This window comes from Salvelinus sp. IW2-2015, linkage group LG24, assembly GCF_002910315.2.
Source record: "Salvelinus sp. IW2-2015 linkage group LG24, ASM291031v2, whole genome shotgun sequence".
NCBI classification, from domain to species: domain Eukaryota; kingdom Metazoa; phylum Chordata; class Actinopteri; order Salmoniformes; family Salmonidae; genus Salvelinus; species Salvelinus sp. IW2-2015.
This window is the reverse complement of record NC_036864.1, coordinates 2829376-2845162: the sequence shown is the minus strand read 5'-3', so window position 1 is coordinate 2845162 and position 15787 is coordinate 2829376. Positions and strand designations below refer to the sequence as shown.

General features: G+C 41.8%; 1 protein-coding gene across 1 annotated transcript in view; it reads left to right on the top strand.

Annotated features, from left to right (window-relative positions):
* The first annotated feature begins 2653 nt into the window (after window positions 1–2653).
* Window positions 2654–15787, top strand: part of LOC111951308 (cadherin-related family member 5-like) — a 13453-nt gene continuing 319 nt past the window's right edge. Inside the window, exons 1-9 of the mRNA XM_070434697.1 lie at window positions 2654–2746; window positions 6688–6794; window positions 7006–7217; window positions 7361–7417; window positions 7545–7637; window positions 7721–7807; window positions 8180–8290; window positions 14719–14892; window positions 15121–15211. Coding sequence (XP_070290798.1) covers window positions 6728–6794; window positions 7006–7217; window positions 7361–7417; window positions 7545–7637; window positions 7721–7807; window positions 8180–8290; window positions 14719–14892; window positions 15121–15211 — 892 coding nt within the window. The 5' untranslated portion in view covers window positions 2654–2746; window positions 6688–6727. The remainder of the gene's footprint in view (window positions 2747–6687; window positions 6795–7005; window positions 7218–7360; window positions 7418–7544; window positions 7638–7720; window positions 7808–8179; window positions 8291–14718; window positions 14893–15120; window positions 15212–15787) is intronic.

Sequence of the window (15787 nt, the reverse complement as noted above, 5' to 3'; positions counted from 1 at the left end):
CTGAAAGCAAAGCGTCAAGGCTGGAGGAAACCTGTCACTATCCCTACGGTGAAGCATGGTGGTGGCAGCATACTGTGGGGCTGTTTTACAGCGGCAGTGACTTGGAGACTAGTCAGGATCGACGGAAAGATGAACGGAGCAAAGTACAGARAGATCCTTGATGATAACCTGCTCCAGAGCACTCMGGATCTCAGACTGGGGTGAAGGTTCGCTTTCCATCAGGACAGCGACCCTAAGCACACAGCCAAGACAATGCAGGAGTGGCTTCGGGACAAGTCTCTGAATGTCCTTGAGTGGCCCAGCCAGAGCCTGGACTTGAACCCGATTGAACATCTCTGGAGAGACCTGAAATTAGCTGTGCAGTAACGCTCCCCATACAACMTGACAGAGCTTGAGAGGATCTGTAGAGAATGGGAGAAACTCCCCAAATACAGGTGTGCCAAGCATGTAGYGTCATACCCAAGAAGACTCGAGGGTGTAATCGCTGCCAAAGGTGCTTCAACAAAGTACTGAGTAAAGGGTCTGAATAATTATGTAAATGTGATATTTCAGTTGTTTGTTTTTTAATAAATGTGCAAACATTTCAAAAATCCMGTTTTTGCTTTGTCATTATGGTGTATTGCATGTAGATTGATGAGGAAAAATAACAATTTAATCCATTTTTGAATAAGGCTGTAACGTAACAAAATGTGGAAAAAGTCAAGGGGTCTGAATACTTTCCGAATGCACTGTAGGTGATTATATTATGTTRGAATGTTGAAGTTGAAATGGTGCTGGAACAGTGGAGGCAGCTTCTGTTTTCTTTGCGACTTGGRGTAAATCAATAGTTGTAAATCAATAGTTGTTTAGCAGTCCGAAAATGTCGAAAACATTACCTTACGTGACTATGCTATAGGTCACAAGCTGTTTGTTACATGCAATGTTTTGTGAGCTTCACCAGATAGATGTTGTTCTCCGGTTTTGTAATGAAACAAATGTGTGGTTGAATTTATTCGGCCACTTTGTCTTCTTATTGTCTCCGCCTTAGACCTATATATCACGGTGTCAAGGTATACGAACTAACAGGTTATAAAGCAAACAACGCAATTATCACAACACATAGGTTGTAATATGCCTTTCTTTTCTGGATTGCCTTCCCCTGTGATTTTACCCACGCACTGCTACTGATAGAGACGTGTCTAATCCACAATAGCTGTTAATCAGCACTGCAATTAGAGACCCTAAGCCTATTAACTTGCTGCAACAAGGCAGGAGCCCTGCTGGTATACCGGTAAAGTAGAATTAAATGTTAGTGCAGGAGAAAATGTGCAGCACTACACAGGCAACTGCTGCCATYGCCTATAGGTTCTTACAGAGATGGGGAAAGCACATTTGTGAAGAGGAGAGAGGGAGGAAGCAAGAGAGGGACTGAGGGAGAGAGAGAGGAGAGAGGAGAGAGAGGAGAGAGAGGAGAGAGAGAGTAGAGAGTGTGCCAAGAGGTTTAAAACCTTGTCAAAAGTAATTAAGGCGTTGCATGGTACGAGTTACCCTAAGACCTCTAAAAGAAAATGGAGACAAAGAGGGAGGCATCTGGCTTTAGAAAAGGGCCGCTGTACTGTAAACTGATGAGAAGTGATTGTAACTGTACTAYCATTTAAATCAACAGCAGAATAGATATCAATACCAAGGTAAACACCACCAAGGTAAGCTATACAATACTGTATGGGGTTGATTGAAAACATGCTGCGATAACCGATTTACTGTATAATCCTTCTTTTTTTCCTCGTCTGATTTATCATTTTATTCCGACACCAAAATGTATACTTGTTTGTCGGTTTAATCCTAACTGGGGGTGTTGCATYGTGTTGCCATTAACAGAGCCTCTGTAGTTAGAAGGGAAACCAAGGCCTCTCTTCCTGCATGGATTCACAACACTAATGGGGTGTCCTGACGATCCTTCAGCACACCAAGTGATCCGTCAGACACTACCCAGCAGGGGGCTCATAGTGACTAGTGAGAGTGATCTGGGGGCTTGGTGGGAGATCTCTACTGGCACCCCTAGGCTGGTTTAGTGTCATTAGCATTAGCAGCACAGCCAGCATTGTTCTCTGTTTAACCTCCCTCTCTCTCAGCTGCTGTGCTGGATGGCTATCCTGTCCTGGATTGTTAAAAAAACATATATATATATATATATATTATTTTATATATATATAAAATTGAACTGTTATTTAACTAGTCAATTAAGGACACATTCTTATTTACAATGACGGCCTACACCAGCCAAACCCGGACGACACTAGGTCTATTGTGCACCGCCCTATGGGACGCCAAATCACGGCCGGTTGTGATACAGCCTGGATTCAAACCAGGGTGTCTGTAGTGACGCCTCTAGCACTGAGATGCAGTGCCTTAGACCGCTACGCCACTCGGGAGCCCCAAATGCCAGCTAAGCCCCCGGTCTGTGCTCTACGCAGGAGCTCTTAGTGCTCTCTCCCAACACACACACCTCCCTCTTTCTCTTCCTCTCTCTTTCTGCCACACTCCCATGCTTGGGGAACAGGGCTCAACCGGTGGTGGTAGGAGAAGCGGGACTGGAGTGTTTAGTGCTGTCGTCACTGYGCCTGATCGTTTGACCCTGGGAGAAAGTTCTGCCACAGGGGGAAATATGTGGCGGAAACCGAGGGGCTGGAACAGAGAGAATAGGCGAGGGATACCGCGAGCGTGAGAACTGCGGCTCAGGCTTTGACCATTCAGCTACTGGACGACAGTGAGTATGATGTGAGCCTATATGTAAGTTAGTGTAAGTTAGTATGTGTRGGRAAAAAATGTGTGTGTCTGTGTGTGTATGAGTGTATGTATGTAAGAATGWGGGTGAAGTGMTAAGCCTCCTRACAAATKYCCATATCGTTGTGACATCACATCACCTTGAGTTACATGTGCATTAAAGGGGTCCGACCTCCATTTCCTCCTTACTAAGTGGTGMTACTTACAAACAACACTTAGACTAGGGAACACAATATGAACTGAATTACAATCTGGTTGTGTGTGTGACCAAAAATATCATTAACATTTTGTTATGCTATGACTCAACCTGGGTATTCATTTCAGATTGTCCATCGTCGATATGTTACGAATTACAATTCGTATGATATGTTACGAATATGCAACGCTACCAATTCCAATTTGTTGTGGCTAACGCTAACGTTAGGTACAGTAGGAGGCTAACGTTAGCGAGGCTAGGGCTTGGGGGTTATGGATAGGGTTAGAGATAATGTTACGCATGGGGTTAAGGATAGCGTTAAGGTTAGGGAATGCTCGAAGCGAGGCCTAATGGCTCAGTAATTGCTTTGTTCAGTGATTATCAAAAGCAMTTTAATGAGTTTAGTTAATTGTGACATACGCAGGGCATGGGAGTTCAGATAGCTTTACAGAAAGAAACAAACTGGGCAACGCAGGCCTATTCAACTAGAGCCTCAATTCCCAGCAACAGACAAAGGCAGACCGGGTGAGGCTCATTATAGTGAACCAGACTGACCCAGACACACACACACATRGGAGACATATGGGTGACACAAACACAAAAGGGGGAAACACAAACACACACTTACGTCTGCATATGCCAGGGGCAGGTGTGTCAAGTCGGGCTGGATAGGATATGGAACAATATTCAATATTTAATCCCCTGTTATCTGCCCGTGTGACAGAGACCTACTTCCTGTTGCGAAGCTATTTCAAWCGAATTAAAGACGGTATTAATCCAGAGACAGAGTGACTACTCCACTCCTAATAACCAGTAGACACACACTGCATTATCCACAGCCTTACCAGCTGTTTAGTCAGGCTCTACTCTTTTTAATAGATGTTCTAATGTGCAAGACTAAAAATAACTGTTCTCAGAACGTTAAAATGTTGTTTTCCTTGTAGCTGAAAAAAACGGTATACATGCCACACTAAATTTGTGGTTTTGATTTGTTTTTTGGGGGGAGGGCCATGAACCCAATCACTATTATACATGGAGTGTACAAAACATTAACACCTGCTCTTTCCATGACCTAGACTTACCAGGTGAATCAAATCAAATTGTATTTGTCACATGCGCCGAATACAACAGTGAAATGCTTACTTACAAGCCCTTAACCAACAATGCAGTTTTAAGAAAATACCTTCAAAAAAAAGTAAGAGMTAAGAATAACAAATCATTAAGGAGGAGCAGTAAATAACAATAGTGGGTTCTTTTTACAGGGGGTACCAGTACAGAGTCAATGTGCGGGGGCACCGGTGTCGAGGTAATTGAGGTAATATGTACATAATATGTACATGACTATGCATAGATAATAACAGAGAGTAGCAGCAGTGGTGTGGAGAGGGGGAGGGGGGCAATGCAAATAGTCAGGGTAGCCATTTGATTAGATGTTCAGGAGTCTAATGGCTTGGGGGTAGAAGCTGTTTAGAAGCCTCTTGGACCTAGACTTGGCGCTCCGGTACCGCTTGCCGTGCGGTAGCAGAGAGAACAGTCTATGACTAGGGTGGCTGGAGTCTGACAATTTTTAGGGCCTTCCTCTGACACCGCCTGGTATAGAGGTCCTGGATGGCAGGAAGCTTGGCCCCTGTGATGTACTGGGCCGTTTGCATCACCCTCTGTAGTGCCTTGCAGTCGGAGGCCGGGCAGTTGCCATACCAGGCAGTGATGCAACCCGTCAGGATGCTCTCGATGGTGCAGCTGTAAAACCTTTTGAGGATCTGAAGACCCATGACAAATCTTTTCAGTCTCCTGAGGGGGAATAGGTTTTGTCGTGCCCTCTTCACGACTGTCTTGGTGTGCTTGGACCATGTTAGTTTGTTGGTGATGTGGACACCAAGGAACTTGAAGCTCTCAACCTGCTCCACTGCAGCCCYGTCGATGAGAATGGGGGCATGCTCGGTCCTCCTCTTCCTGTAGTCCACAATYATCTCMTTTGTCTTGATCACGTTGAGGGAAAGGTTGTTGTCCTTGTCCTTGTGTATCAAGAACGGTCCACCACCCAAAGGACATCCAGCCAACTTAACAACTCTGGGAAGCAACTCAATATTAGGAAATCGTCCTTAATGTTTTGTCCAACACATCCATGTTGCCGTCGTTATTCCAATTTGGYACAATGAGACAATTATATTTTAAGCGCATCAAATCAGCAGTTATAATCTTAATTGCTACGTCTGTAAAAGTAATCACATTCATCATAAGGTACTCTTTGCACTGAGCCAAACTATTTGTACTGAACACCAAGTAACCATGGTCTTCCATGAAATGTCAACTGAAAAAGTGAGAGAAAACYACACATTCTGTATCTCTGTTACTAAGCAAGCATAGTATCACTGAGCACGCATGATCTCACGTGAAGGAAACTGTGGGCGTCCATTGTGMGGTACCTGTACTTCACCTCATGATCCTCTTGCGCTGTTGGTCAGATGAGACCTTCCAAACACACGAGTCAGACACAGACTAATTCTCACCCTGAACCTTATAACTACACTGAGCAGCGTGTGCATGTGTACACTTAAGCCACAGGTGGCATCTAAACACACTGTCATTTAAACAGAAAATAGTAAACAGTAAAATATATTAAAGTAAGATTCTATGACAGTAAAGTTGAGAGCAGTAAAGTTGTGTGACYAATCCAGGTCCTGACTGCTGAGAGCATGAAGGAGCGTGACTGACACTCAGCGGACAGTCATGGGCAGAGCGATTTGATAAATGGACCTAGCAACAAATGATTAGCCTGGGTGCCAGTCTGTTTCTGCTCTCTTGTCAACTCCATATGGAAATGTCATGCCAAACATGTTTAGCGTGGCAAGGAGTGGAATAGCTAAACAGACTGGTACCCAGGCTAACAATTGACTGGCACTGGCACTGGCCCCGGGCTAATCAAACCACAGTCGTTTAATGTGATCAACAACATAAAACAAAACAAACATGAAAGGATTACCGGAAGGAGTGGTTCATTACTCAACATTAGTCATAATGAATTACGGTAAATGACACAAATTGCCTTGTTTTGGTATAATACATAGGCCTAATAAACGTCAGAGAAAGGAAACTATATAGGATTTAAAAGTGGATTATATGAGGAGCCCAAAAAAGCTTTCAGGCAATGAGGGCACTTAGCGGACACTGAGGTGGGGTTTAACGAGAGAGGCTGCAGTGAAAGTCATGTTACCGGGCAGGTTACCATAACTGCCTTGGCAGAATGCTGTTAGGAGTGACCAAAGAGGGACCAAATAGTTTGTAGCAGTGGTTCCCAACAAGGGGGAATCGGACCCCTGGGGGTACTTGGCCTATCCACAGGGGGTACTTGAGAAGACTCATGAGACCCTAGTCCTACTGGTAAAATGCACAACGGGGTACTTCAGGGGTACTCAGGGCAGACAAAATTCAGTTGGTAGTACAGTAACCGAAAAAGGTTGGGAACCACTGGTWTATAGTATTAGAAGGTGGACCAGAGGTGAATGCCAGGATGTAAACAAAGGGGAAACGATTGTCAACTAGTGCTGGACTAACTGTATTGGAAAACAAAAATAATGAATCACTAAAGCTTTTTTGGATCCTGGTTAGCTAAATGCTGCCAATAATGATTTGCACATAATACAGAATGTAACATCCTGTCTGYTAGATTAAGTTATACAAATTGAACACTGCCATTTTGTGTTGCTGCTGGTTTCTGTGGGTTGCAGTTGTGGCTGAGAGACTGGAGGCTCAGGAGGCCAGAGGAAGATGCTGAACCCATGGGGGCTGTTCCTCTGCCAGCTGGYAATAAACACGTCTTACCATGTCATAAAAGGTAGGCCAGAGTTCAATCAAACTCTCACTGTGGGGAATAGCGGTCTCGCTTCTTCAGTCGCCTCAACAGGGTTTTAGTAAATTAACCACTTAAACCAAAACCGCAATGCTACTTATGGCTGAAACGCTAATGTACATAAGTCATTGAAATGTCATTGAGGTAATAGAATTGTAGAGCCATTGACCCCAAATCTGTGTYTGTTGATTGACAGCCAGCCTCTGCCTGGGTGGGTCAGACATCTTTGCGACGGTGAGCGAGAACCGCCCCGTAGGAGAGTTCATTGCGAACCTCAGCATCGCCGGGGACCCTACAGGAGTCAATAGCATCCGCTTGTGCCTCACCGGAGAGAACGCCAATTGGTTCTACCTAGAAGGGAGAACCATCAGGCTAAACTCATCCATTTTAAGAGTCCTGGATCGAGAGGTAATAAGACATCACGCTGTTGCTGTCCTTCTGTTTTAWGTCTTATGCCAGAAAACCAGGTTTGAYTGAATAGGACACATTAATATCTTTGACAGTTCATACTTACATACATACGCCATAATTAACAGCGTTTTCTCTCCAAGCGCCAGGGATCTGTTTTGATGGCAGCATTAACATGTTATGAAGATGACATAATACAGGTAAGCCATCTCAACTAGGCCTACAGCATGTTATTCACAACCTGGAAATTAGAATGTGAACTGACTCAAAACTAAGGAGAGGAAATGCCTAAACGGAATTTCTGAAACTACTGTTTTCTACCTCTAGAGTGAATACAGGGTCATGGTTGAGATCCTGAACGAAAACGATAACAAACCAAGGTTCCTTGAGAAGACTATACAACCGCGTTACATAAGTGAGGTAAAGATACATCACACTTTGATAATATAATCTTGTGTTTCAGATGCATAATGACAGGTCTTCTGTATTTCATCAATCCTCAGCTCACTGCAGTCAACTCTGTAGTCTTCACCGTCAAGGCCATCGATGCTGATGGAGACACCATCACCTACATCATCGACAGAGCCTCGGTATGGTACCATGAGATTGAATTTACAGAGAATCATGATGGGACAGTGTGTGATAGGATTTAGAGAGTAGGAAGAGTTAATTAACCGCAGTTAAAGTGAATTTTTACCAATAAAAACACCTAGCTCTCTAGTAGGCACTTCACCACAGTGCTGAATCCTGTTGTCATGTTCCTGTTTATTTCAAACAAWGACCCAATATATCCACTTATAGCGACAACCCAACATCTACTCAAATTAATTATATTTTAAATGCTCCTATACCTCCTAACCTTGCTGATTACACCTCTGTGTCAATTGCTCGGGTAGACCATCTGTGCACTAATTTAATTCATTTCCATTTTTCATTCATTTCCATGTTCTCTCTCATCCCAGCCTGATGCCAGCTACTTCAGGATAGACCTGCCCAACAGTGGTAAAGTAATCCTGGACAAGCCATTGGACTATGAGACCAAAACCAAGCTGCAGCTAGTCATCTACGCTGTGGTAAGACCTGCTACTTATCAGACCTGGATTCAAATAGTATTTGTTTTCTTTCAAATACTTTGAGCGTTTTGATTGAGCCTGTCTGAGGTCCCAGATGGACGGGGTTGCACTCCTTGGACTATTTCAATGGGCTCATTGAGTCAGACATGCTCAATCAAGCACAGCTGAAGTATTTGAAAGAAAACAAATACCATTTGAACCCATGTCTGCTACTAATCCCCTTTTTCATTAATCAACAAGAACACATTGAGGCCAGAGGCCAATAATTATGAAAGCCAGAGGCTATTACTGTGCCACTCCCTGCCTTGTCATATAATATAATTATAATCTGAARATATGTAATCTATTACTATGCCACGGCCTGACATTATAATCTACTCAACTATTTATGAGTAAAGCCATCCTGAAACACTTTGTGGAGAGAAACGGATCATAAATAGTTACAATGCATCTTGCAGGCAGCATCATTCGCTAACCTAAAATCTCAAATGCTGAGGAAGGACGTGGCTGGGCTGAATACCGGTCTCCTGACCATGTCTATGTCTTCCCTTACGGAAAAACCACATGAATTTCACGTGAACTCGTGTGATCAAATGTGATTTAATGTGAAGTTAATATGACAACATGTGAAGCAACGTGACATAAAACGTACGTGACAACATGTTACAGCAACATGACATAAAACTACGGACAACATGTGAAGCAACATGACATAAAAACTACGTGACAACATGTGAAGCAACATGACATACATAAAACTACCGTGACAACATGTAGCAACGATGACATAAAACTTACGTGCAATGAACAAACATCAAATGTAAAAATGGTCGAACAAACATAAAAAACTACATGACAACATGTGAGGCAACATGACATAAAAAACTACGCTGACAAAACATGTGAAGCAACATGACATAAAACTTACATGACAACATGTGAAGCAACATGACATAAAACTACTGACAACATGTGAAGCAACATGACATAAACTACGTGACAACATGTGAAGCAACATGACATAAACTACATGACAACATGTGAGCAACATGACATAAAACTACGTGACAACATGTGAAGCAACATGACATAAAACTACGTGACAACATGTGAAGCAAACATGACAAAACTACGTGACATACATGTGAAGCAACATACATAAAACTACGTGACCAACATGTGAAGCAAACATACATAACAACTACATGACACATGTTGAAGCAACATGACATAACCAACTACGTGACAACATGTGAAGCAACATGACATACAACTACTGTGACAACATGTGAAGCAACATGACAATAAAACTAACGTGACAACATGTGAAGCAACATGACATAAAACTACGTGACAACATGTGAAGCCAACATGACATAAAACTACGTGACAACATGTGAAGCAACATGACATAAAACTACATGACAACATGTGAAGCAACATGACATAAAACTTACGTGACAACATGTGAAGCAACATGACATAAAAAACTACGTGACAATGTGAAGCAACATGGAAGAACATGATCTCATTGTGAACATTAATGTTGAAATAAATGTGACAACATGGGATGAATGCAATACCATGACACTACAATGTGACAACATTTCAGCACATATGAACGCCCAGGTGTGAAATGTAATTTAGAACACTTACTTTGAAAGGCATAATTTACATTGATTACATTTAAGCATCATGGTCAACCTGCAGGTTTTTGTGTAGTTCCCGGTTTGTTGCAGGGGACATCCCCAAAGACGTTTTTAAGACGTTCTTAGAACGTTGTGTAATGGTCCTGTAGGTTTTTGTCTAGCTGCGGTGAAAATACAGTAAAATCTACAACTAGTTACTGTATTTCTTTTAGCTAAATCCATGTGTTAATGTTAAAGGACAGTATGCTGATTACTTAGGACTCAACCTCACTTGAGTTAACTAAGATTTTAACTAACAACCTCTTGGTTGCTAGCTACCTGAAGTTCCCGCTGTGCCACCAGGTCTGTGGATATAATGGAGACTGGCAAGAATACATTTCTGCAATTGCCGAAAGTTGCGGTAAAAATAAATAAATATTCACAACAACTTGGTGTTATTTCTAAAAAGACAGTATGCTGCTGTATTCGATTTCACTTACTGTAACATTTTGTACTGTGATCACAAAATAAAAGTATTAAATGGGATTTGAACTCATAACCTCTTGGTCACTAGCAACCTGAAATGTCCTGCTACAGTGCAGCTACACCACCAGATCTGTGACTGTGAAGATCATGGCCACAGACTTAATTCTTTTTTTTTTTTTTTCTTTAATTTCACCTTATTTAACCAGGTAGGCTAGTTGAGAACAAGTTCCTCATTTGCAACTGCGACCTGGCCCAAGATAAAGCATAGCAGTGTAACAAGACAACACAGAGTTACACATGGAGTAAACAATAAACAAGTAAATAACAATGTAGAAAAAAAAAGAGAATCTATATACAATGTGTGCAAAAGGCATGAGGTAGGCAATAAATCGAATAATTACAATTTAGCAGATTAACACTGAGAGTGATATCAATCATCAGCATGATCATTGTGCAAGAAGAGAATACTGTGTGTGCAAAAGAGAGAAAAGTAAATAAATTAAAAGCAGTATGGGGGTGAGGTAGAGTAAAAATTGGGTGTGCGGGTAGCTTCGTAACAGATGGAACTTATGTACCAGCCTGGCTGCGAGCTGTATCGGATAGCTGCGTCGGATAGCAGATTTTTTAAAGTTTGTTAGGGAGATCAAAGTAGTCTCCAAACTGCAGTCAGATCTTTGCAATTCGTTCCAGTCGCAGGCAGCAGAGAATCTTGCGAAGGAAAGGCGTCCAAATGAGGTTTGTGCTTTAGGGATGATCAGTGAGATACACCTGCTGAGAGCGCGTGCTAGCGGGTGAGTGCTGTAGCCTATCGTGACCATGCTGAACTGAGAGCACTACAGGCCCGTCACTTTACCCTAGCATAGCCTTGTAGATGAACTGGAGCCAGGTGGGTCTGACGACGAACATGTAGCGAGGGCCAGCCGACTAGGCATACAGGTCGCAGTGGTGGGTCGTTATAAGGTGCTTTAGTAACAAAACCGAATGGCACTGTGATAAACTGCATATCCAGTTTGCTGAGTAGAGTATTGAAGCATATTTTGCTAATGACATCGCCGAAGTCGAGCGATCGGTAGGATAGTCAGTTTTACTAGGTAAGTTGGCGGCGTGAGTGAAGGAGGCTTTGTTGCGGAATAGAAAGCCGATTCTTTGATTTGATTTGGATTGGAGATGTTTGATGTAAGTCTGGAAGGAGAGTTTGCAGTCTAGGCCAACACCTAGGTACTTATTAGATGTCCACAAATTTCTAGGTCGCGGACCGCTCGCAGGTGGTCGATGCTAGTCGGTGCGTCGGGTGCACTGCGCGAACGGTTGAAAGCGCATTTGGTTGTACTTACTGGTTTTATTGACAAGAATGTATCTCGTACTTTGCTAAAAAGCTGCCCAGAATCAAGTAAATAATTGTCTGATTATCACCACTAAGGTAATATCAACGTAAAACGAACAGTGCTCAAGGACACTTGACGTAGAGTATACAATAATTATTTGAACTTGCAACCTCTTGGTTGGGAGTACATCAATGTTTCTGTAGTACCACGAGGTTCATACTTATTCAGACTACTAAGGATATGGTTAGGGTACAGTGTTGTTACCTGGAGTACAAAAATGTCAGAAGGTACACTTGACAGGTACACATATGAACTCACATGGTACAGTTAGGTACCTTGTAGGTATAATTGGAAAGGTTTCTACCCAATATTTTGAATGTAAGGTACGATCATTACCCATCATCAGCGCTTTGATGGGTGGGGGCAATGTACTGGTGGGATTCATTAGCATATTTGGGGGCTTGGTCAAATATAATGGGTAATTGTGCCAACCATCAGTGGAATTGTTGTAGCAGTTGAAGTGTTTGATGGTTATGCAGGTACAWGTAAAGCAACTGCGTTAATACTTTCTGTTCTGCAAATGTTGGAAAARAATGTCAGTAATCAGATGCACTGTGAGGAGGTTATTGTGCATTTTCCAGTAACTTAATGGCAAGTTGTTGATGTGAATTTGTCATTTCTTAACTGTAAACTACTTGKCAGTAAGTTATAGGAAAAGTCGCAGTAACTTACTGGCAACATGTTGCCTATAACCTACAGGACACTTGCTGCCACTAGCATCCTTGCCAGTTACCTAYTGTGCCATTACTGACTCTTCTGTTGACAACATGCACATCACTTGCTGACTGGCAGCATACTTTAACAGCGGCAGCCTATCAGAAGATTGCAGGCGTGGCTTATTGGAGGCGTGGCTTTTTGAGGGGGTCTTCCAAAAGAGGGAATGTCATCCCAGTTAATGTGCTCTGTTCATTAACATTAAGCYTGTACACGGTCAGTTCTGCAGCCTTGTTAAATGCTGACATAAGTGCATGTGATTCCAAAGCACCATAAGAGATTTAACTCACAATGTAATTGTAATACTCACTTTCCTATCAGACTATCAGGTCAGTSAGTGTGATGGATTAGCTACAGTAAATTACTGGGAATCTTACAATAACCCACTTGTAACTAGTTAACAGTAAGTTATTGAAAATTAAACGTTAACTTAATGTTTACCAGCTGCCATTAAGCTAGTGGATATGCATAGTAACCTCAACCTCCACCGGATATGTGTTCCCCCCGGTTGAGCTAACGTAGGCTAATGTGATTAGCATGAGGTTGTAACAAAAAAATATCCCAGGCCTGCCCAAGTGTGGGCAGAAATCTTAAATTCCTGTTCATCTAACTGCAMTGTCCAATTTACAGTAGCTATTACAGTGGAAGAATACCATGCTATTGTTTGAGAGTGCACAATTATGAACTTGAAAATGTATTTGTGATACAACATTTTGAACAGATATGCAATGGTTMATTKGATCAGTCTAAAACTGTGCACATACACTGCTGCCATCTAGTGGCCAAAATATAAGTTGTGCCTGGGCTGTAATAATACATTATGGCTGTTCTCTTGCATTTCAAAGATGGTATAAAAAAAATACAAAAAAAGAGTTTTTTTCTTTGTATTATCTTTTACCAGATCTAATGTGTTATATTATCCTACATTAAGTTCACATTTCCATAAACTTCAAAGTGTTTCCTTTCAAATGGTATCAATATGCATATCCTTTCTTCAGTATCCTGAGCTACAGGCAGTTAGATTTGGGTATGTCATTTTTGGTGAAAATTGAAAAAAAGGGTCAGATCCTGAAGAGGWTTTAACAGCGCATCTCTTGATTGTCACATGTTCTTACAAAGATTGACATTTCACATGTGAAAACGTGTTTTAGAAACACCAGTTATTCTGACTATTCTCACATCTTTGATTTAATTTACTTATTCCAGCAATTTGAGGGTTTTCTGTATAGTTGTCTAATGTTGGTGGGGTATATTATTCTGCTTTAATGTTACTCCTGAATCACTAAGATAAAAATACAGTCAAGAAAAGCGATTATATTTAACAAGGTTGGGATTTAATTTGAAGTCCAATGTGTAGCAATACAGTCGAAATCAGTTACTGACAGACATCGTGACGTAGCCGGAAGAATGCTGTGAACCAAGGGGTTGCGAGTCAAAATCACAGGGAAGGACATGTTGAATGATAATTACTGTATAAATAAACATCCACAATGTAGTAATGTTTGTCAAAGTGTGTAAAATATGTAAGTTGAAAACACCATGTTAAAAGTGCTGTGTGTAACATGACTCAGTTCGATTCTCAGAATATTTATTATAACAAAGGGGTAGGCAAAGGGCAGGTCGAGGGCAGGCATAATCCAAGGCAGATTCAAATCAGGAACAGGACGGCAGGCAGGCTCAGGGTCAGGACAGGCAGAACCGGGAAGACTAGAAAAGAAAAACTTGAGAACAGGAGAAACGTGAAACACGCTGACAAAACAAGACAAACTGGCAACAGACAAACAGAAAACAGGTGTAAATACACAGGGGATAATGAAAAAAAAAATAGAAGACACCTGGTGGGGGGTGGAGACAAGCACAAGACAGGTGAACAGATCAGGCTGTGACTGTGTGCATCATAATGACTCATTGTTTGCAGGGCATCCTCACCTGTAGAATCTCATGTGAACATTTTTATCCACATGTGAAAAGGTTATGTGATCGCGTGAAAATCCACAAGAAACTTAAATGTGAAATATATAAACACCTGTGAAGTGTTCCAAAACACATGGTTTCACATGTGCAAAACATGTAAAAATTGTGATTTTCCACATGTGAAATCATGTTGTTTTTCCGTAAGGGTTTGCTCTCAGTCTTGCTAGGTTGAAGAGTTTCCCATTATATTGGGTATCATTACTGAAGCTTAGATAAAATAATAATACATTTCCTTCTCCAGGAAACCAACACCAAGGAGTGGTACAACACTTCCGCCTCTCTGACTGTGAACGTGGAGGACAGGGACGACCATTACCCTCAGTTCCTACCGTGCACACCCATCTCCCAGGACCACAACCACACGGTTGTCTGCACCAACCCCATCTACGTGGTCAACATCACAGAAAAGGACCAGGTGATGACTACTGCTTAGTACTTTCATTGTAGAATTCAAATTTTATGGATGTGCATACCGCATGCAATATTGTKTATTTTTGTATTAAACCTTAATATATTAACCAGGAAAGAAACTWGAAGTTATAAATCTCTTTTGCGAGGGCAAACTGTCAGGAGTCAAGATTGAACAATTGATTGATTAAACAATCCATGTGGATTCTAAGATGCAGTAATTCTCTGGTTTCAGGACATATTACTGAATTTCTCTCCTGGTCCAATTCATGCCGAAGATGGAGACAGAAGCCTTGATACGCCTTTGCTCTACTCCATTCTCTCAGGTGTGGGCCTACCTAATAGTGTCTGCTTAATCCATAGGTCGCCAGTAGGCAATTTCAAGGCCTATTGAGAGGCCAGTAGACTGCTCTAATATTTCTATTTTGAAAGGATTGCATTGCAGCCTTACACTTGAAGTCAGATGTTTACATACACCTTAGCCAAATACATTTAAACTCAGTTTCACAATTCCTGACATTTAATCCTAGTAAAAAAATCCCTGTCTTGGGTCAGTTAGGATCACCACTTTATTTTAAGAATGTCAAATGTCAAAATAATAGTAGAGCGAATTATTTTTCAGCTTTTATTTCTTTCATCACATTGCCAGTGGGTCAGAAGTTTACATACACTCAATTAGTATTTGGTAGCATTGCCTTTAAATTGTTTAACTTGGGTCAAACTTTTCGGGTAGCCTTCCACAAGCTTCCCACAATAAGTTGGGTAAATTTTGGCACATTCCTCCTGACAGAGCTGGTGTAACTGAGTCAGGTTTGTAGGCCTCCTTGCTCACACACGCTTTTTCAGTTCTGCCCACAAATGTTCTATAGGATTGAGGTCAGGGTTTTGTGATGGCCACTCCA